This window comes from Suncus etruscus, chromosome 20, assembly GCF_024139225.1.
Source record: "Suncus etruscus isolate mSunEtr1 chromosome 20, mSunEtr1.pri.cur, whole genome shotgun sequence".
NCBI lineage: Eukaryota > Metazoa > Chordata > Mammalia > Eulipotyphla > Soricidae > Suncus > Suncus etruscus.
In genome coordinates, this window is record NC_064867.1 from 8,277,351 (window position 1) to 8,300,123 (window position 22,773).

Sequence of the window (22,773 nt, forward strand, 5' to 3'; positions counted from 1 at the left end):
AAAGTGATATGTTAGCCTCTGGAGTGATATTTCCCAGACAGTTTCTACTTTGCAAGGATGCCTTTTATTTCCTTTCCAGACCTACTTTTCACAGCTTTGTTTTTTATAAAGCTGCAGTGAGATACTTCACATTGCTGCTGTGTTTAGCAAAGTTGAAAGTATGGTCTAAAGGGGGAACAAACCTTTTCAGGACCTGTACAAATGGAATCTGCTTTTCCTAATAGTGTTTTCATATGGTAGAAGAACACTTGAGTATAAGCAGAACCCTTTCAAAAGAAATGAATATTTCCCAAGCACCCGAGTTGTATGAGCAGTGAGTTCTCTGGCAGGAAGAGATCTGGGACAACACATTCATGCTTGGGCTCTGAAATAGTAGCAAAAACTTGGAGCAGTTAACTTAGGCTCAGAGCCTTGACTTATCTGAAAATGAACATCATCCATATCACATTTTATTTATTTGTAATTCTTTTCTTTTGGTCTTCGGGCCACACCCAGCAGTACTCAGGGGTTACTCCTGGCTGTGCTAAGAAATCACTCCTGGCAGGCTCGGGGAACCATATGGGATGCCAGGATTTGAACCACCCTTGGTCCCGGGTCGGCCACGTGAAAGGCAAATGCCCTATCGCTGTGCTATCACTCCAGTTCCTCACATTTTATTTTTAAATCTTTTTTTTTTTTTTTTTTTTTGGTGTGGTTGAATGGCTTTGCCCAGGGCTTCCTCCTGGCTCTGTGCTCAAGGATCACACTTGGAGGATGCTAGGGATCAAATTCCAGGTCAGATGCATGTAATTAGTTCCTGTACTAGATCTTTGGTACCTGCTCTCAAATTTTAGATTGCACTGGGATCCAAGAAAAGATGGGCAAAACAGGTAAAAAAAAAAAAAAAAAAGGAAGTGGGGGCCAAAGAGATAGCTTGGAGGCAGGGTATTTGCCTTGCATGTAGAAGGATTGTGGTTCGAATCCCAGCATCCCATATGGTCCCCTGAGCCTGCCAGGAGTGTTTTCTGAGCGCTGCCAGGTGTGACCCCCTAACCCCAAAAAAAGTGGAGTTTCTTTTTTTCTTTGGAGGGGGTAAGGAGGTCTTGGCTACACTTAGGGCTGTTCAGGGCTTACTCCTGGTTCTGTGCTCAGGGATCATTCCCAGCAGGGCTTGGGGGATCAGATGCTGTGCCAGTATCAGGAGATGGAACCAAGCATGTGCCTTCACTCTTCCTCAAGCCCCAAGAAAAGTAGGGCTACTAAGGTCAGCATGGTACCCCCTGCAGGGAATCCACCTGCTCCTTTGAACCAGAACTTTATTTTTGTTTTTGTTTTTGGGTCATACTTGGCAATACTCAGGGCTTACTCCTGGCTCTGTGCTCAGAAATCATGCCTGGCAGGCTCAGGGTACCATATGGGATGCCAGGATTCGAACCACCATCCATCCTGGTTTGATTGCATGCAAGGCAAATGCCCTACCACTGTGCTATCTCTCCAGTCCTTGTTGGGAACCTTAACAATGTGTTTTTAGATCTGTGCCATTCAGATCATGTTGGCTTTACCTGCTGGAGGCTGCTGCAACACTTCAGTTCTACAGAAGGGCCCCTGAGGTCAATACCCCCTCCCCACTGATAGTCACCCTCAGGGCCCTGACAAGAGCGGGGTTGGGTCCTCACCAATGGTTGTCTCACAGAACTTCTCCGCAGCCACTTCACTGGCGATGTTGGCACCCATTAGCACGCTGATATCAATGCCCATCTTCTCCCGGATAATGTCGGAGATGAGCTTCAGCCCCTCGGGGCCCTCGTCGATGCCCTGTGAAGATGTGGGAGGTCAGAAGAAAAAAAAAGCCACACACTCTAGAGACGTGCAGGGCAGGCATTCTTTAGGAGTGACTTTTAGCCCAAGTTCCACAGGCACAGCCTGTTCAAGAGAAGCAATAAGAGGAAAATGGAGACTTGACCACCCCCATGTGACAAGGTCAGCCAGAGAGGAAGCTTGAAGGCCTGAGTGGTTCACATGAGTTGTCTGAGTACATGTCCCCTAAATCTCTCTCTTGAGATGTGGACCTTCCTACCTCCATGTTGGGGTACATACCAACCAGGACATTACTCATCACTCTTGTTCTCTCTCTTTATCATCCTCTCCCTCTCCATCCTCAGTTACCTCCAAATAAAATTTATTTTTTACCTAAAAAAATGTGCTGAGCACACCTGTAGGAGGCCCGAGTTCCATCCCTAAATTCAGAGCAAGGTGTGCCCCAACTCAAACCATATCAAACCTCCCAACCCACAGAAGCAGAATCTGACACTGAAATCCCCTAAATTCACCTTCTTCTCCCATATTCTTCCTGACACAAGAATGAACTATTATGTTCAGTCTGGATGCTGTGTGTTTTACTTCTCTTAATCACTTTGCCACATATACCCCCAAATAATATACTATTATACCGGGGCCCGAAGAGATAGCACAGCAGTGTTTGCCTTGCAAGCAGCCAATCCAGGACCAAAGGTGGTTGGTTCGAATCCCGGTGTCCCTAATGGTCCCCCGTGCCTGCCAGGAGCTATTTCTGAGCAGACAGCCAGGAGTAACCCCTGAGCAACGCCGGGTGTGGCCCAAAAACCAAAATAAATAAATAAATAAATAAATAAATAAATAAATAAATAAATAAAAAAAATAATATACTATTATACCTGTGATTTATGTTTTACTTTCTAGAGATCACATTTGGCAATGTTGGGGCAGGGGGAATGGCATTATACAATGTCCAAGAGCTTACCTGCTAGGTATGTGGTCTGCCATTTGAGCGATTTCCCTGGCACACTACTATCTCTGCTTTCTGCAACATATTTTTTTTTTTTTTTGGTTTTTGGGCCACACCTTGTGACCCTCAGGGGTTACTCCTGGCTATGTGCTCAGAAATCATCCCTGGCTTGGAAGACTATATGGGATGCTGGGGATCGAACGTAGGTCCATCTTGGGTCAGCTGCGTGCAAGGCAAACACCCTAACACTGACCATTGTGCTATCGCTCTAGCCCCAACATAATTTTTTTTTTTTTTTTTTGGTTTTTGGGCCACACCCGGTAACGCTCAGGGGTTACTCCTGGCTATGTGCTCAGAAGTTGCTCCTGGCTTGGGGGACCATATGGGACACCGGGGGATCAAACCGCGGTCCGTCCAAGGCTAGCGCAGGCAAGGCAGGCACCTTACCTTTAGCGCCACCGCCCGGCCCCCCAACATAATTATTTTAAACATTCATCCTGTGGCTATAAAACCTGTTTTGATTTGTTTCTGTTCACTGCTGTATTGTAGTCCAAAAATGAATAGCTTGCCATTCTTTTATTCGTTCTGTAGCTGATTGGCTTCTGGGCTGTTCTACTTTGTTGTTGATTTTTCTTTTCTTCTTTTCCTTTTGCTTTTGAGGCCATACTGAGCAGTGCTTGGGCTCACTCCTGGCTCTACATTCAGGGATCACTCTTGGTGATGATCCGATGGGGAGCCCAGGTTGGTCTCGTTCAAAGTCTTTTTTTTTTTTTTTTTGGGTCACACCCGGCGGTGCTCAGGGGTTCCTCCTGGCTGTCTGCTCAGAAATAGCTCCTGGCAGGCACGGGGGACCCTATGGGACACCGGGATTCGAACCAACCACCTTTGGTCCTGGATCGGCTGTTTGCAAGGCAAACACCGCTGTGCTATCTCTCCGGGCCCTCGTTCAAAGTCTTACCAGTTGTAGATCTCTCTGGGCACTCCACTTTGGTTTGGTTTGGGTTGGGGCCACACCCAGCAGTGCTCAGCAATTTCTCCTAGCTCTATGCTTGGAAATCGATCTTAGTGGGCTCAGGTGGATTATATGGGATGCCAGAGATGGAACCTGGGTCCGTCCCAGGATGGCTGCATGCAAGGCAAACACCTGTGCTATTGCTCTAGCCTCTTCCACTTCATTTTTTTTTTTTTTTTTTTTTTTGGTTTTTGGGCCACACCCAGCGGTGCTCAGGGGTTACTCCTGGCTGTCTGCTCAGAAATAGATCCTGGCAGGCACGGGGGACCATATGGGACACCGGGATTCGAACCAACCACCTTTGGTCCTGGATCGGCTGCTTGCAAGGCAAACACCACTGTGCTATCTCTCCGGGCCCCACTTCATTTTTTTTAAATAAACATTCTATTAAGACTTAACCAAAGTCTCTAAGGGATTCTGAAACATTTAGATGCTGTGGACTGTACCATTCAGATGCCAATCCCCCTGGCAGTTTTGTGAAGTTATGGATTTATTCTAAGAATTTTATGAGCATAAAGCAAATATATGATTATTTGATGCCAGTTATAATAAAAAATGCTTGCTAAAATGTATTTTTAATGCTGTCTTATTAATACAATAGAAAAATATGTTATGATAAGGACAAATGATATTTTGATATACCTGCAGCCATTGTAAAGGGTTAGAAAGCTGATCTGTGATTTTCTTTTTTTTTTTTTTTTTTTTTTTGTGGTTTTTGGGTCACACCGGCAGTGCTCAGGGGTTACTCCTGGCTCCATGCTCAGAAATTGCTCCTAGCAGGCACGGGGGACCATATGGGATGCTGGGATTCGAACCGATGACCTCTTGCATGAAAGGCAAACGCCTTACCTCCATGCTATCTCTCCAGCCCCTGATCTGTGATTTTCACTGACAATAAGGTCATTCTAATAATATTGTGATTGATAGCCTGGGGCCCAGGGTTAGAACTCAGTGAGAAGGAAGAGGAAGAGGAAAAAGAAGCAAACAAACATTTATAAAAGGCTATGGGAGAACTTCCTTGGCTGTGGCCTACATGTATAAATAAAGGACTGGAGAGAAAGTACAGAGTTCAGGTCCTCACTTCGCATGCAGAGAACCCTATTAGCTCATCACTAACAGTTCCATGGTCCCCTGAATACTGCTGTGGTGATCCAAAACCCAAAATAAAGGAAAGGCTCATTTCCATTAGAGATCAAGAGGAAAAAAAATAAATGCAATTTCATTCCAGCGTTGGAGGCCCTCCTCCACCATCCATCTCTGGGCAGTTCATAGCCTCCTGGCATACTCAGGGCAGTTCATGTTCCAGCCAAGGCAAATCACCAGGAACTATCAGATATCGGTGGAGATGTGAGGCCAGGAAAGCACTTCCACATAGGGCAGGGCGTGGGGGGAGGGCAGGAAGGGGAGGGAAATTGGAGACATTAGTGGCAGGAAACTCTGATGAAGGTAGTTGTATATCCTATGATTGAAACTCAGTTATGAACAACTTTAGTAATTTTGTATTTCATGGCGATTCAATTAAATTACTTACTTAAAAGATAAAAGAAAAGCTTCCCTAAATGCAGGACTGTTCAGAGGAACACACCACATCCCTGCTGCTACCGCAGAGATATGGAGCAGCAGCCTTTGGTTTGGTTTGTGGCCACCACAGCCCTTATTTACTCCTGACTCTGTGTTTCATGGACCACTCCTGGTGGGTTCTGGGGGAACATATGGGATACCGAGAATCAAACCAAGTTCAGCCAAAGACAAGGCAGTTGCTTCCCCCCTGTCCTATCTCTCTGGCCCTCCCAGGCATTTTAAAAACAACTGGAAAACGAAAAGCTGTTACAACACCCCCTGCGTGCCACATCTCCAGATGAAAGGGAAAGAAGGAAGGTTCCTGGAGTTCAGGTCCAGCTGCTCTTCTTGTGGACTCAGTTTACCTTGATCAGGGTGATCCCCAAGGCTTTCTTGGGCACTTTGCCGGTGATCTCATCGCAGATTCTGTGGATGAACTGGTGTGGAATGACAAACACTAGCAGGTCTGCGTCCTGCACTGCCTCGCTGAGGTTCGGGACAGCAACCTGTGGCAGAGAGGGAGGAGACTTACTCATGTTCCCAAATGTGCCCACAACCCCTCCACACGCCCATTCCTGAGGTCCACAGCTGCTCAGCACAGAACCCTGTAAGACAGACAGACAGACAGACAACACAGGGTATGTGTCCCGACTTCTGCAGCCTCTCTCTGTCCCCGGACAAGTGACTTATTTGCACCATGCTTCAGTTTCCCCAACTGCAAGAGGAAGTCATGGAACATTCATAGAAATAGTGCAAGGGTTGCTCTGCCTTGCTCTCCCTGTCCCCCCTTTGTCTTTCCTTGCCTCACTCTGTTCCCCGGGGAAAGATTTCTCTGGACTATTTATTTCCCTGTGTCTGTTGCTGTCTGCCTTCTCCCTGTTTTCCTGTTGTAACTAAGTTATTGGCAGGGATGTGGCCCGTCTCCTGTTCCGAGCACTGTTCAAATTGAAGGGCATAAAAGCTGCATAGTTGCAGCCAAGAACATATTTGCTTGTGCTTCCAAGGAATGGTTGGCTATTTTCTGGAACAGTATGGGATAAGGTTGTGAGATACGGAAAAGCTGCAACTATTTTATAAGTGAGAGGCAACATGTGAACCAGGGTTCCCCACTTCGTGTGAACGAAACCAACTCTGGAAAACAGGAAAAACAAGAGGAAAACTAGCCTTGCTGACATTATCAAAGCAAACCAGTGCCATGATGGCTTAAAACTAAGGTTCAGACTATATCTGCTTTTAGTTTTGTTGGTTTCCTTTCCCTCCCCCCAGTGCCTCATGCATGCAAGGCAAACATTTGTCACTGAACCACATCTCTGTCCTTCCATGGCAGGCCAGAGTCATTCCCCATAAGGCAAGGCTTTATTTACACCCATGAAGGTGTAGGGAAACTGGTTCTCCTTTTAGAGGGGCTTCTTCCAGTAGGTAATCGAATTGTGGCATGGATTTATCCACCTGTTTACACCTGCCCAGGCATCGGGAGAGTCTAATTCCGAGGAAAAGCATTTCTTGTTAGTGAGTGTCTTAGTGCTTCTATACTAGTCCGCCGCAGCGTGGCCAGAGTCCATGGTGCTTGTGTGGGCACCTGAGCTCCCACCCATTCTTCCTGCTGTTTCCTAACACAGTAATACTGGCCTGTATGGTGTAGCCCTACTAGAAGGATGTTCAGCTCTCTCCTCTCCTTCACTAGAGCCTGCAGCCTGAATTTTCAGTACAACCTGCCCACATCTCTCAGTCTGTTGTTTTCCCTCTTCCCACCCACCTCCAAAACACACACACACACACACACACACACACACACACACACACACACACACACACATTCATGCACTCCCTCTTTTGGTGCCTGTCAGAGCATTTTCTGACAAAGGGAAGCTCCCAGAATTCCAGTTTGTGCCCACATCTACTTCTGGGCAGCCTGGGACCCGAAAGCCATCTATCTTCACACTGACCTCCCTCACCCCAACAGAGGATGTGGCTGAAAAGCACCTTTCTAGCCTCCCTCACCCAGAATGCAATGGGGTTAAAAGGCACCTTTCCTCTTTAGTGGGAGGACCTCGAAGACTTCTTTTCAACTGAACACAGTGGAAGTACTTTGAAATGCCGGTGAAAAATGATTCACCAGAAAAGCTAGGAGCTATTGAAGCTGGAATGGTAGCACAGCAGTTTAAGGTTCTTGCCTTGTAGGTGGCTGATCTGGGTTCAATCCCCAGCATCCTACCCATATGGTCCCCTAATCCCCGCAAGAAGTGATTCCTGAGTGACCCCTCAGCATCACTGGGTGTGCAGTCTTCTGCCCCCGGCCTGGATTTCAGACAACTCCAGTAGTTTTCCCATTCAATACAGAAACCCCTAAACAGCCATAGTCAGAGACCTCTAGGCCTTTCTATCCCCACCAACTGCACCTCCAAGGATCTGGGGCCATGTTACCCCACCCCCGTTCTTCCTGTAACATTACCTACAAGAAAGACCCTCCCATTTCTGGGATTGGTCTTGGGGAGGTTACAAAAGGTTTGACCTCAGGGGCTAAAATGAATGGAGGTTGGAGGAGAGATGGCTGAAAGAAGCTAGATGCTGGGCAAGCTGACAAGACCATGCTTAAATAGGTTTAAGAATATAGGCTACATATGTTGGCCAGGGCTGAATAAAGATAATTTCTCTGGAAGACTGACTGCATGTGAGTTTTCTACCCGCTGCTCTCCTGAATCCTGCTACCCGTAGGCTGAAGGGGATTAGAGCCACATGGTCCTGGGCTGGAGGAGAAAGGCCTCCATCACCATCCACCTCCATCCAAGCCCATCCAAAGGGCTTCTTTATTATTTTAGTCAACAGGGTTACACTGTTGGCTTGAGATAAGTGACGAAGGGGACAAAATCACCCCCAGAATGGATGGATCAAGGAGCTTGAGAATTCCAACTTGCCTCACCAACCAGCTAGTGTGGTTCTGGAACTTTTCTGAGCCTACAATTTCCCCCCATAATTCAAAATTCTCCTAACCACAGAAAATCGAGTGGACTTTCCTACCTCAGCACAACACTGAATCTGCACGTGAAGAGTGGCTGAATTTTACAACCAAGCAAACCAGCCCTCTGGATTCTCAACCCTATGTCAGGAGACAAATCTGCCTCCCTTGCAGCTTCCAAGAAGGAAGCAGCTTCTCTGACCCTCGCCTGCACCCCTGCCCTGCTCTGCATACACAGGGGCTACCCCTGAGTGTCTCTAGAATCATTCTAACCAGCAACAGATATCCCTAAGCACGGAGATGAGTCAGGAGTCACAGGAATGGGGTTACCGCACAGACTGCCTTTCAAACAGTCTATTAGAACGAGACCCCTGGGGAGAGGCTGGCACCAGGGAGTGAAAAGCCACAGGCAGGCCAGCACAGAGAGGCCCTTTCTCCTGCCCCCACTTCCTTCCTTCCTTTCCTCCTGGCAGCAGGTCACAGGAATGTGGCCAGGGGCAATGGCTTCTGTGTTCTCCTCCTACAGCTAAAGAACTAGAAATTTAAAGTGCCAGTTTACAACATTCTCTTTTCTTCTCTCTGTCTCTCTCTTAGGAAAGGCGGCTTTGGCTTGGATTTAAATCCCAGATCCAGGTACCAGCTGTCCTGGTGAGCCCATCCGACTCCACCCACTCACAGTGGGCACTGAGATGCTTTCAGGTACACAAGTTGCCAAAGGCAATGTCGTGGGGTGAACCATGTGCCCCACTTCTCACATGATGATGTATATGCTAAATCTCAGAATCTCTGAGCCACCAACAGAGGGGCTCTTTATTTATTTTTTGGTTTTTGGTCACACCCAGCAGCTCTCAGGAGTTACTCCTGGCTCTATGCTCAGAAGTCGCTCCTGGCAGGCTCCAGGGACCCTATGGGATGCTGGGATTGGAACCCGGGTCAATTCTGTGTTGGATGCATGCAAGGCAAATGCTTTACTCTCTTTACACTCCAGCCCCAGAGAGGCTCTTTAAAGCCATGATGACGAGGACACAGAGTTGGCTCTATGGGAGTGTCTTCCTTCTATGCATCAGCTCTTGGATTTGACCCTGGCACTGTCCACATGGCCAAACAGTGAATTTAGCAGCCTTGCTCTTTGGGGTCACGGATGCCACCACAGAGTGCACCATCCCCAATACAACTAAGCCTGGCAAAAGTCTGCATGACCACAACTCAAGTGCACCACTTCTCCATAGCCCCCTGAGTACCACAACTGAAGAAAAGTGGGCCAGCTTGGTAATCTACCATGAGACCTCCCAAATCATTACAGCCAAAGGGAGAAGAAGCAAAGAGGTGGAGAGGGCAGAAGGAAAATATAAATAAGAATTATTTTGAAAGAGTAATTCAATAAAAACGAGGTCAAGGGGGTGTGGGTAGGTGCTAGGAGATGGTTTGGTGGCTATAGCAGCCTGAGGCCAGAATGTCAACCCTGGGTGCTGCCCACATGTGTTGAGCATGACCCTGGCTGTTCTGTCTGTGATCACTAGTGCCGTAAAAAATTTCCGGCTTTTCTGTGACCAGGGGTGCACTCGCATCACAGCTACTGGGTGTGAGCCCCAGAGAGTATAGGAAAGTGAGCTCGCATAGGTGTTTGCATCATGGCTAAATGGTCCTTAAACTTTTTAAACAGGGGCCAGTTCATTGTTCCTCAGACCACTGGAGGACCAGACTATAGTAAAAATAAAAACTATGAACAAATTTCTATGCACACTGCATATGTCTTATTTTGAAGTGAAGAAACAAAATGGGAACAAATACAATATGTAGCCCGTAGTTTGAGGACCACTGGCTAAAGGGACCAGGCCTCTACAAGTATTAAAACTAAGCAAAAAAAAAAAAAAAAAGGGTCTTTGCAAGAGCAGACATAGACGGAATGAGGAATGGGCCATAAGAGCAGACCTAAGTAAGGTGAGCAGGGTCCTGAGAGGAAAAAGCAGGAGGAACTACAGAAGCAAACCAGGCAAGGGCATAGGAATGACAGTCAGAAGATGTCAGGCAAAACCCAGTCTGCCTAAGCCCCCTGAATCTTGGACTGAAAGTCTCCAGAATTGTGAGAAAACTCACGCCTGGGCTTTGGATCACAAGATTGTTAGGTTACACCTTGTTTTTACCTAAAACAAAGATCATCCCTGGTTCCTTTGTACGTTTGTTTACAACTTGGATTTACCCCCAAACAGAGATTGCCTACTTGTAAACCTGGGTGATTTACAAAGCTTGAGCTTTCGGTCCTTACACTGTCCTTACTGCCCCACCCAGGGGGGTGTTCTCTGGACTCAATAAAAGGTTCTGGCAGGCAGCTTAGTGGAGAGATGTGGTAGGTAGAAGACTGCCAGACTGGTTTAGAATATTTCATGTGTGACCCTGATTCAGACTTGTTCACCTGGGGTTGAAAATACGGCACGTGGATGGTTTTACACAAGACTTACTAACAAATGGCTGGAGGTTAGAATGAGGATTGGCCTAGGAGTGACATCAGGCCAGTGTATATGTATGTGTAGGTAGGTAGGGTTCAGGGCACTTTGTTGGGGATGGGATATAGTAGCTTTGTACATCCATACCTTAAAATATGAACACAATTGCAACCATGTTATTTAAACCATAATAACCATAGAATAAAAAAAGAAAATGAGTTATGCTGACAGTGGTAAAGCATTATGCATGAAACCCATATTTCATTATGCATGAAACCCTATATTATAAACCACAGTGTAAAAATCAAAAAGAAAAAAAAAAGAAAGAAAGCGCCTCCTATAGAAGCAGACTAGTGGATGGGAGGCAAATGGGATTGAGGTGGTCGGGGGGAGAAAGGGATGGTAGAGGGAAGTGGACACTGGGGTACGGATGGGTGTTGAAACATCCTCTGCCTGAAACGTGTTAGGGTTCGAGTTGACACCGAGCTGAGAGTCAGAGATCACCTCTGATAATGCCAGGTGCAAAAGGGAGTTTATTTGGTTAACCAAGGTCTGAGCCTCATCCCACTCGGGATAAGGACACTGAGTCAAATCTCCGAGCAATTTATATAGAAATTACAAGCAGTAGCAGAACATTAACAGTATAATCATTTCATTGTATAGATGTCTTAATGAATCACTGATTTTTCTGGCTCAACCTTGGTCGTCAAGGGATATTTTGATTCGAACCCTGATTTGGGGTGGGGGGGGGCGGGGGGCGGGCTATTCTGATTTGAACCCTGGCTGTCAAGGGTTACTCTGATTCAAACTCTGGTTGTCAAGGGCACCTCTTTCCAAGCTCACTCAACCCCTAGTTCCTTATTCCTGGAGGGCACCAACTTTGATTTGATTTCTGAGTTAACTCTTTCTCTGCCCTTCAGCCAGGAATGGAAAGTCCACTTGACTAGGATTTGGGCTCGTCCTAGTCTAGAGTTCCTTATCTCTTAGGATGGGGGGAGGGGTTCTTGGTTTTTACAAACCTAATCATAAATAATTTTGTAATTTCATGGGGACTAAATAAAAAAAACAAATATGAATGCCTGGTGTTTAAGTAACTTGCTCTGCTATACTGCATTAGCAGTAGCCCAAATAAACCAACTTTCAGAGCCAGAGAAGCAAAAACCATTCAAGCAACCACCAGCTCAGAAGGACAGAGGGAAGGGAAGAGAGCAGATCTGCCACTTCTAAGTTTTGGGCATAAGGACAGAGCACGTGTCACTTGGAGAATTTAATGGGTAAACATTTCATCTTTAATTCTTTTTTTTTTTTTTTTTGTTTTGTTTTTGGGTCACACCCGGCGATGCTCAGGGGTTACTCCTGGCTGTCTGCTCAGAAATAGCTCCTGGCAGGCACGGGGGACCATATGGGACACCGGGATTCGAACCAACCACCTTTGGTCCTGCATCAGCTGCTTGCAAGGCAAACAACTCCGTGCTATCTTTCCGGGCCCTCATCTTTAATTCTTACCACATTTTCTGGCAGCTTGTGCCCAGGGAGATATTTCACATTCTCGTGATCATTATTTATGATGTCTGTCAGTTTTCTCCCATTAACTGTTTCTTCAAAGACCCACATCTTGACGGTGGAGGCAAACTTCTTAAGGTTCGTGACATTGTTACCAATGATTTTCGCAACAGCTGACCCCCTACAAAAGCAACCATGGAAAAAAGAAAAATGTTATTGAACTCAACTGAGCAGAAGATAAAAAGAATCTGAATGTCATCCATGTACACATGTCCATTACTGAATGGAATGTCATTCATTTTCTGATTTTGATTCCAATCACAGAGTTTACCAGGCTCTGATAAGACTTTAGTCAAGCCAAGTGGAAGTTGACTTTTGACTTTATTTTGACTTATAAATAAGGCCTAAAATCAAGCATCTGAATAAACTAAAGCAATGATTCTCCACTTTAGCAGCACATCAAGAGTTAACTGAGAAATTTTAAAAAAACCCTAATTTGTAGGGGCTGGAGAGATATTCCAGGGGTGAAGGAGTGTGCTGTGCACAGATTTAAAACCCCCCACAGACACCACCTGAACAATGTTAGGTGTTTTTTTGTTTGTTTGGTTTTTGGTTTTTGGGGGGTTCCTCCTGGCTCTATGCTCAGAAATCGCCCCTGGCAGGCACGGGGGACCATGTGGGATGCCGGGATTCGAACCACCGTCCTTCTGCATGCAAGGCAAAATGCCTTACCTCCATGCTATCTCTCCAGTCCCTTTTTTGTTTGTTTTGGTTTTGGTTTTTGAGTTACAACTGGTGGGGCTGCTCAGGGATTACTCCTGGCTTTGCACTCAAAAGTCACCCCAGCAGGCTCCAGGGACCATAAAAGATGCTGAAAATCGAACTGGGGTCTGTTACAGGTTGGCCGCATGCAAGCAAACGCCTTACCGCTGTGCTATCACTCAGGCCCCTGTTAGGTGTATTTGAATCTTGAAAACATCTGCACACCTAGCAGATAACATCTCTGGCTCAAAGTGTTCCCTGGCATCATTCACTACATTTACACACAGCCAGAGTGTGGGAGGGATTCTGGGAACTAAGCAAACTTCCTGGGAACACAGAATGAAATCATAAACCTTAAGATCTTACTGAAGCAAGAATATGCTTGCTTCTCCCTTTATTTTTAGGGGGTCACATCTAGCAATACTTAGGGTTCTCTTGGCTCTGCATTCAGGAATTACTCCTGGTAATTCTTGGTGTTTGGGGGACTACAAGGAATGTCAGAGATCCACCGCAGGTCAGCCAGTACAAGACAAACGCCCTGCCTGCTGTACTACTTATTACGATGGTCCTCACTCCTCCCTTTCCATTAAAGCCTCTTAGAGGGGCCTGAAGAGATGGATAAGGCACTCGGATGACTCAGGTTCGATCCCTGGCATCCTATATGGCTCCTCAAGCCTACCAGAAGTGATCTTTGAGCACAGTGCCAGGGCTAAGCCCTGAACACAGCCAAGTATGGCCCAAACCAAACCAAACCAAATAAAATCAAGCAGCTTCTTGGCAAATCCAAGAACCTGTTGTCAGAAGCAATCCTGTAGCACCTGCTGAAATAGAAAATTCAAATGTCATTTGGAACTGTGACAAATGAAGAAATAAGGCCAGCACTGCCACATCTTAACACCTTTCGAAGGTCCAGTGGTGTTTCAAACTGACCAAAAAGAAGTCCTATTCCACTATGTACTCATGTGATGTCATCAGAAGCTTTTTGTTTGTTTGTTTGTTTGTTTGTTTTGGGGCTAAACCCAGCTGTGCTCAGGAGTTACTCCTGGCTCTTTGCTCAGAAATCACTCCTGGGGGCCGGCACGGTGACGCTAGAAGTAAGGTGTCTGCCTTGCCAGCGCTAGCCTAGGACGGACTGCGGTTCGATTCCCAGGCGTCCCATATGGTCCCCCAAGCCAGGAGCGACTTCTGGGCACATAGCCACAGGAGTAACCCCTGAGCGTCACCGGGTGTGGCCCAAAAACAAAAACAAAAACAAAAAGAAATCACTCCTGGCTTGGGGGACCATATAGGATGCAGGGAATCGAACCCAGGTCCATTCTGAGTCTGCCGAATGCAAGGCAAACACCCTACTGCTGTGCTATCTCTCCGGCCCCATCAGAAGCTTTTTTCATCAGTTAACAATGTTCACTCACTCACTTATCTCAGTTTTCAAGTTCCAGAGTACCCAAGGAATTTCGGGCATTGAGCAAGATTCTGGTGATAAGACAAAAAAATAAAAAAGGCCAAGCATTTGCTGCTCACACAAGCCTACCACCCACTCAGAGAAAGAAACCGGACAACAGAGATTTCTAATTTCTAGTCCTGTGTATGATGTCAGGGGGAAGAGAAAGGGTAGGCTAAATTCAGACGGAATTTAAGACACAAGACTTGGCCATCACCGATGGTTCTGCAGGAGCAGCTCTGGGCCTTCATTTTGAGATAGGAATGAATGAAAGGCCAGACCACAGTCCAACAGCATGGGAAGAAGACAGAGAAGATTGTGCCCCTCAGGGCCAGAGCAAAAGCACAGTACCACCAGGAGTAATTCCTGAGTGCTGAGCCAGGAGTAACTCCTGAGCACCACTGGGTGTGGCCCCCAAACAAAAAACAAAACAAAAAACATTATGCCTCTCCTGAGAAGCAAGAAGGGCTGGAGGTCAGGAGGAGCAGGAGAGCTGACTGACCTGTAGGCATACCAGTGGGCCAAGCCAGGCCAAGAGCCAACCAGGAGATTCGGACTCTAAGAGTATCCACAGTTGGGCCCGGAGAGATAGCACAGCCGGAGAGATAGCACAGCGGCGTTTGCCTTGCAAGCAGCCGATCCAGGACCTAAGGTGGTTGGTTCAAATCCCGGTGTCCCATATGGTCCCCTGTGCCTGCTAGGAGCTATTTCTGAGCAGACAGCCAAGAGTAACCCCTGAGCACCGCCGGGTGTGGCCCAAAAACCAAAAAAAAAAAAAAAAAAAAAAAAAGAGTATCCACAGTTAAGGAACAGGAATGCACAATAAACCTCAGAGCAACAGGGAGTAGGTTTGGGGAAAGAAGCATGAAATAAAGGCAAAGCCAGCAAGGAAAGGAACAAAACATTCTAGTACCCAAAGCCCAACCTCGGGAAAAAAAATTTTTTTAAGCTTATATAATTATCTTTTCTGAGGCTTGGGAAGTGGCTCAAAGAACTGAAGCCCTTGTTTTGGACCAAGAACTCTAGCTTCATTTTCCTGGGACGCCGTGGTCCCCTAAACATGTCCAGGAGTGACCCCCAAGCATGCCAGGTATGAACCCCACCACATTGGAAAATAAACCCAAAACCCACTTTTTTGTAGAATAGAACCAAAAACAAGGCCAGAGAAATAACTCAGTAGGAAAGATATTTAGCCTGCACGCGTGTGAAATGGGTTGAACCCCCAACACCCCATCAGGTCCTCCCAAATTCCACTAGGAATAATCCCTGGGCAAACAGCTAGGCGTACAGCTGGTGTATTGCCCAAATCAAAATTAAAGAATGAAATAACTGAAATAATTATCTTTCCTTTCTTCTCTGTTAATCTCTTTTAGCATAATCTTAATCTTTTTCTTTCTTTTTTTCTTTTTTTTTTTTGGTTTTTGGGCCACACCCAGCAGCACTCAGGGGTTACTCCTGACTATGCTCAGAAATCGCTCCTGGCAGGCTCGGGGGAACATATGGGATGCCGGGATTCGAACCATCGTCCTTCTACATGCAAGGCAAACGCCCTTACCTCCATGCTATCTCTCTGGCCCCAAGACCTTAATCTTGAATCAAATATTTTCTTTGTTATTTACCTTTGGGGAGGCAGTTGAGTCATACCCCGTGACTATTCACAGGGACTATTCCTCAGGAATCACTTCTGGTCATGCTGGGGACTCAAACCCAGGTCAGGCAAGTGTGCTGTAACCCTTATGCTCTCTCTCCAATCTTTTTTCTTCTTTCCTTCTGTGTTTTTAAGACCTCAAAAAGTCTGACCATCTCAACATAATAGAGGGCAAATGACAAGCTCCCAGCTAGCCTACCAGGTGATCAAAACACTGAAAGCTAGTTCTTCCTCTCAGATCAGGAACAAGAAAACCAGGATACCAGAAACCAAGACACCCAGGATACCAAGGCTCCCTACTTTTACTCAACACAGGACTGAAAGTCCTAGCAGATAATCCAAGCAGGGAAAAAAAAAAAAAAACAAAAAAAAAACCAACAACATAGGGAAAACAAAAATCTTTTTATTGTTGTTTTTGGGCCACACTCGATGCCACTCAGGGGTTACTCCTGGCTCTGGGGTCAGAAATCGCTCCTGGCTTGGGAACCATATAGGACACATATAGGTGTGTGCATGGGGAATTGAACCGTGGTCTGTACTAAGTCAGCTGCATGCAAGGCAAACACCCTACCACTGCACCACAGCTCCAGCCCCAGGAAGACAAACTTGAAACTACTCATTTAGTGGATGGTATGATCCTGTATGTTCAATACCCTACAATCACAGATGTGTGCACATACACAAATCCTGTTAGAACTAACAAAATCCAATGAGGTAGTAGGATACAACTTTATAATGATCGATTGCATTATTATACATTGACAAAGAACTATTCCACAAGGCACCTGAGGAAAACAGTCTATTATAGTAGCAGTAAAAAGAAAACTATCAAAGAGAAGAAAACGGGAAGAAACTCAACGAGGAAGATAAAAGACTGGTAGGACTACAGAACTTGGCATCAGGGCCAATGCAAGTAAATGAAGTCTGTTTACGCAGGGCTTGGTAGATTGAGTATTACTAAAAACATACCCGAACTGGAGAGATAGTATTGCATCTAGAATGCTTGCCTTGAATGCAGCTGACTCAAGTTGGAACTCTCCCAGAAGTGATTCCTGCACAGAATTAGCGGTAAGTCCTGAGCACTACCAAGTGTGGCCCAAAAACCATAAAGAAAAAAAATGACAAAAGCCCATCTTTAGTATGGCAGGTAGGGTGTTTGCCTTGCACATGTCCTACCTAAGTTCTATTCCTGACACCCTATGTGGTCCCGTGAGTACCACCACCAGGAAAATGTTACCCCACACAAAAACAAACAAAAATGTCTATCCTACCCAAAGTGAACCATAAACTCAATACCATCCCCTACAAAGTCCCAATAACATTTTTTTGGGACATTGGACTTGGAGGCCACACCTGACAGTGCTCAGGATAGCAAAAGTGTCAGCAGCGTGCAACTGCTGCAATCTTCAGTCTTCCGATTTTTGTTTGCTTGTTTGGGGGCCATATCAAGCTGTGTACAGGACTTATTCCTGGCTGGGTTGAGGGATCATATGTTGTGCCAGGCAGTAAAATCAGGTTGGCAGCATGCAAGATAAGAACTTTATCTGCTTACTAACTTTCAAGTTCCCAATATAGTTTTTTCCCCCCAATATCTTTTTTAAATAGAAAGAAATAAAAATGCGGGGCCAGGCGGTGGCGCTGGAGGTAAGGTGCCTGCCTTGCCTGCGCTAGCCTAGGACGGACCGCAGTTCGATCCCCCGGCGTCCCATATGGTCCCCCAAGAAGCCAGGAGCAACTTCTGAGCGCATAGCCAGGAGTAACCCCTGAGCGTCACCGGGTGTGGCCCAAAAACCAAAAAGAAAAAAAAAAGAAAAAAAAAAAAGAAATAAAAATGCTAAAATTCATGTGGACCAACAGATACTCCTAAGAACCTCAAGAAATAATGATAAAGGTCATATGCTTCTTTTCAAAATATAAACCTGAGTTTGTTTTTTTTGGAGGGAGGGGCCACACCTGGTTGGCACTCAGGAATTACTCCTGGTTCTGCATTCAGAAATTACTCCTGGCAGGCGTGGGGACCATACGTGATGCTGGGGATCAAACCCTGGTCAGCCATGTGCAAGGCAAAGGCTTGTGTGCTCATGTGCTAAGGCTCCAGCCCCACAAACCTGACTCTCAAAAGACGAGAGAAGAGGAGGTGGGGGTATGTCCCCTTATTCTCTCTAAAAATCAAAAAAGACCGAACTTTGGCTCCTTCCCAATTTAACTAGTGCCATTGTTGATAATTGAGGGCAGCTGATTTCAGGCTACACCTTCCCACAGCAAAATCTGAAGAAAATTCTTATGCTCATCCTCTGAATTCCCCAGTACCCCATCTGTAGCTTCAGTCAACCAAACCTAACGATGTAAATGCAGGACCTCTGACTATGGAGTGTAATTATTGGGGGGATATACACATAAATGTATACACATTGCTCAAAACTATGCTTTTCAAAGGGCAAATGGATTAAGAAGTTATAGAAACGAAAAACAGTCATACTGGCACAAAACCACAAATAAGCCAATTGGCACAGAATAGAAAGCCCAGAAATAAACCTATGCACATTCAGCCACCTGATCTTCTAAGACAGCATGCCAAGAATCCAGCTGGGGAAAGGGCAGTCTCGAGAACAAATGGTGCTGGGACAACCTGGATATCACAAGCTGAGGAGTGAAACTGAATTTGAATTTCATGCCATGCACAAAAATCAACTCAAAATGAATTAAAAACTTAAGTCTTTAATGATCTGATGCTGTAAAACTCAAAGAAGAAAGGGGGGGGGGGGGCTTCGTATCACTGGTCTTGTCAAGATGCCTCAAACATGGTATCCTCAGTCAAGTGTGAAAAATGGAATGAATGCAAACTCAAAGGCAACCACCTTTTCATTTGTGTGGCTGAGCAGTGGGGGCCAGGGGGAGAGCAACTGGGGTGACTGGGGGTTCCTGTGTTGGCCCCAGCTTCCTTCACCAAGCACAAGAGATTTCAGAGGCTGAGCGCAGCAGAAAATCTGGTAACAATGTTCTAAGTTTGGCACACACGTGTTCCTTGGGCCCATGCATATGGCGTCCACATGCACATGTCACCACATCTCTTCTCTTGAGATGTGGATTTACACACTTTACTACTTTCATGCTAGGATGTGTAGTGGGACACTCTCTCCACCTTATGTTCTCTCTTGAATGAGTTACTTGCTTTTATCCTCTCCTTCCTCTTCCTCCACATTTCCAAACTAGTTTTTACTTAAAAAAAAAAGAAAAAAAGAAAGGGTGCTAAGTTCTTTTCATTCCAGGTTGTAGCAGTGTCTGCCTTCTGCAGGGTTGACCAACTGAAGCTACATCAAATTTTCTTTAGCTCAGTGGTGAAGCCTAATAGCCACTGTCCATGTGTGCAGAGGGTGGCCCAAACACATGTCAGGGTCCTAACAGTGTCCATGTTAGACAAGTTCCATGAATGCAATACTCCTGACAACAGGTAGGCTGTTTGAACTGTGGTCTGGCAACCAGGAATGGCAGGTTTGGGAGAGGCCTGTTGGATGTCTCTCCTGGGAAAGTCTCGGGCCTCACACTTTAGACAGACTCAAAACTTTAAGTTTGTCCCCCTTTCTTCCTTCCATTTCCCATTCCAAAAATTTGAAGGACTCTCTGGGATTAGGAAAAGCTGGCCTGAGGGTTGCAGTTAACTTCCTCTGGAGCAAACTGCCCCACTGCATTCTATTGGCTCAGATGAACCAAAGTGAAACCTTACAAATTATTTTGCACCGATAAGGGCTTAGGTCCTGGCTAGTCGGTACCAGCTTGTGGAGACTTTTGACCTCTATAGTCTCCTTAGCCTGCCATTTAGTTACTAACATACATAACCATTCTCTGCCATTTTTCTGTATATGCAATACATTCTTTGTATACTCCTCAACCGAGCATGCTCTCTCTTCTCCCCCAGGAACATGTTCAAATTTCCCAGAAAACAACTAGAATGTGTTTAAGCTATGACGTCACTTCACCTCCGCTGAGCATAAAATCGGACCCATGTCCCCTGCAGTTCATCTCTAGCTCATGTGGAGCGACATTCTTGCCTACTAAAGTGGCTTCATTGCCAGGAAAGACCTGACACTTTTTTCTAGTCAGTTATTCTGTGCTTTTCTAGGATAACATTGGTAGACGTCAATGCTGCCAGTATGTGTCAGGAATGTGCCCATTGTCCCCACTTTACAGAAGAAAACGAAGACTGAGTTGTATCTAGCTCAGAGCTTAGACTGTGTGGCTCCTTGAATTTGCCTGGCAGAGCAGAATTACCTGAGCAAACAGTCATCAACAAATACACATGGGGCTGTCTAGGTCCTGCCCACAGGGAGACCAGGAAATGAAACCGGATGCTGCCTCCCCACAAACACTCAAAGGGAAGAAGTGGGGCGACAGTGATGGGGCGACAGTGATCAAAGTGGTGAAGCAGATGACGCTCAGTGGATATTAGGGGAGAACTGGCAGGCAGTCAGCACCACTAGGGTTGGACTCTAAAGGCTGTGCAGCTTTTTGGGATGGGGGAGGTTGCAAGGGCTTCAAGGGAGAGAGAAGGGAGCCAATGGTGCAGGAAAGAGAAGCTCCTGCTTTGGCTCCTAAACCCTGTAGAGAGATGGAGAGAGGGTGATGTGGAGAAGTGGGGAGGGAGAGGATGAGGCAAGGACTGGTGCTGGCTTGGAGGCCCACTCTGGTTTTCAAGACATAAAACACTGTGGAAGTTTAAGCCGTTCAAGGAATTCACTGGATACACTGAAATAGTGGATCTGATTAGCATAGGACAGCAGGGCTTTGAATTCCAACTTTTCAAAGTCTCAGCACTTTTTGTGCCCCATTTTTCAAACAAAGGCACAAAGATACAAACCAACTTTGGTTTGATCTCCTGAGCACCATCATTCAGCTCTGTTGTCCAAACTTCAATCTGCCTTCCCTCTCCCATTCCCCGTGCCAGAGGCACACTCTGCCACAGCTGCCTATCCTAACTCTAAAAGGGGACCCTGTTTTAATCCCAGGGGATGCAATGGCAGCACCAGGGAATAACTACCCAGCAAGTAGTCCATACCCTGGTCAATGAACCTTCATGCTATGCAGAATCTCTCTGAGCTGAACAGGACCCCACAGGCTCTCTCTTTCTACCAATAAAACTGAGGCTCAGGGAGGGGGCCAGAGAGACAGCACAGTGGTAGGGCGTTTGCGTGCATGCAGCCAATCCAAGACAGATGGTGGTTCGAACCCCGGTATCCCAATGGTCACCTATGCCTGTCAGGAACGATTTCTGAGTGCAGAGCCAGAAGTAAGCCCTGAGCGCTGCCAGGTGTGACCCAAAAAACAAAAATAACAAAACAAAACAAAACAAAAAACCTGAGGTTCAGGGAGAAGAACATGAACAAGGATTCAACCAGAATCTCCATCTTTTGGGGGTGGGGTGGGCACATCCATCGATGCTCAGGTGTTACTCTTGACTCTACACTTAGGGAATGGTGCTCAGGTTATCATATGGGATGCTAGGGATCAAACCCAGATCAGCCACGTGCAAGGTATGTGCTTTACCTGCAGTACTCTCTCTGGTTCCAAAAAATCTCCATCTTAAGTACATAGATTGTCTTACTCAGAAGCTGATCTTGAGTGGGAGTGTTGGTCAATGTTCATTTTGGGGGGCTGGAGAGTTGGTGCACCAGGTAGGGGGGTAGTTTGTCTTGCATATGGCAGACCTGGGTTTAATCCTGGGATCCCTGAATTCTCTGATAGATAGCACCAGGAAGAATTCCTGAGTGCAGAGCTGGGAGTAACTCCTGAGCATCACTGGGTGTGACCCCCAAAGCAACAAAGTAATAAATATCCACTTTCTCATAAGAGCAGTATAAAAAAAGAAAACTTTGATTATGAATAGTCACCCCACCCAGAGAGAGCCATTGTTAACATTTTGTACTAATTCTTTTGTAGTTAAAGGGCTTTTAAAGTACAATCAAAGGCCAGAGATTTAGATGCAAATGTCAGAAATTAAGTTTTTTAAAAATAGGTTCAACTTGGCGAATATCAGTTTGATTTCTAGATAGGGAAGCTTTCGAAGATTAAAATCAAAGAAAGAAATCACAGAGGCAAAAAGATCAACGGAACAACTTCCTAGAAAGAAAGATGAGGGTGGAATTGTACAAAGACTTCTGGCGGTCAAAACTCAAACCTCAGAGGAAAAAGCTTAAGATAGCATGTTACAGCTAACAATCAGGACGCAAAATTGGGCAGGCAAATCACAAATGCAAACCACTTCATAGCTGTTAGGATGGTTCCTCTCAAGAGGGGAAAAAAAATTTCCAAAAGTCAGGAAGGTTGCTCAAATGTTTTTGTTTGTTATTGTTTCTGTTTGTTTGTTTTCATGCTGAAAGTCCAGATTTGATCCTGGCATTGCATGGTCTCCTGAGCAACACTGAAAGGAACTCATGAACACTATGCCTTGAGTAGTCCCTGAGCACCCTAGATATGGCTTTAAAAATAGGCGAGAAATATGGGAGAATTCCAGAGAAAGAGAGAAGAAAGGAGAGGCAAAGAGAGAAAGAAGAGAAAAATCATGTGCTCTAAGAATGTCTGGGAAAATACGGAATCTTGAGCTTTATTGGTGAGAATGTAAATGTTATTACGGAAAACAATATGGTGGTCGAAAAAAAACCTAAAAATAGAATTATCATCTGATTCTACAATACCACGTTAGTGTATGC

General features: G+C 45.8%; 1 protein-coding gene across 1 annotated transcript in view; it reads right to left on the reverse strand.

Annotated features, from left to right (window-relative positions):
- GPD1L (glycerol-3-phosphate dehydrogenase 1 like) overlaps positions 1–22,773 on the reverse strand; it is a 49,206-nt gene that overhangs the window by 17,202 nt on the left and 9,231 nt on the right. The window contains exons 2-4 of the mRNA XM_049766434.1: positions 12,222–12,399; positions 5,681–5,821; positions 1,656–1,794 (exon numbers count right to left, since the gene is read on the reverse strand). Coding sequence (XP_049622391.1) covers positions 1,656–1,794; positions 5,681–5,821; positions 12,222–12,399 — 458 coding nt within the window. The remainder of the gene's footprint in view (positions 1–1,655; positions 1,795–5,680; positions 5,822–12,221; positions 12,400–22,773) is intronic.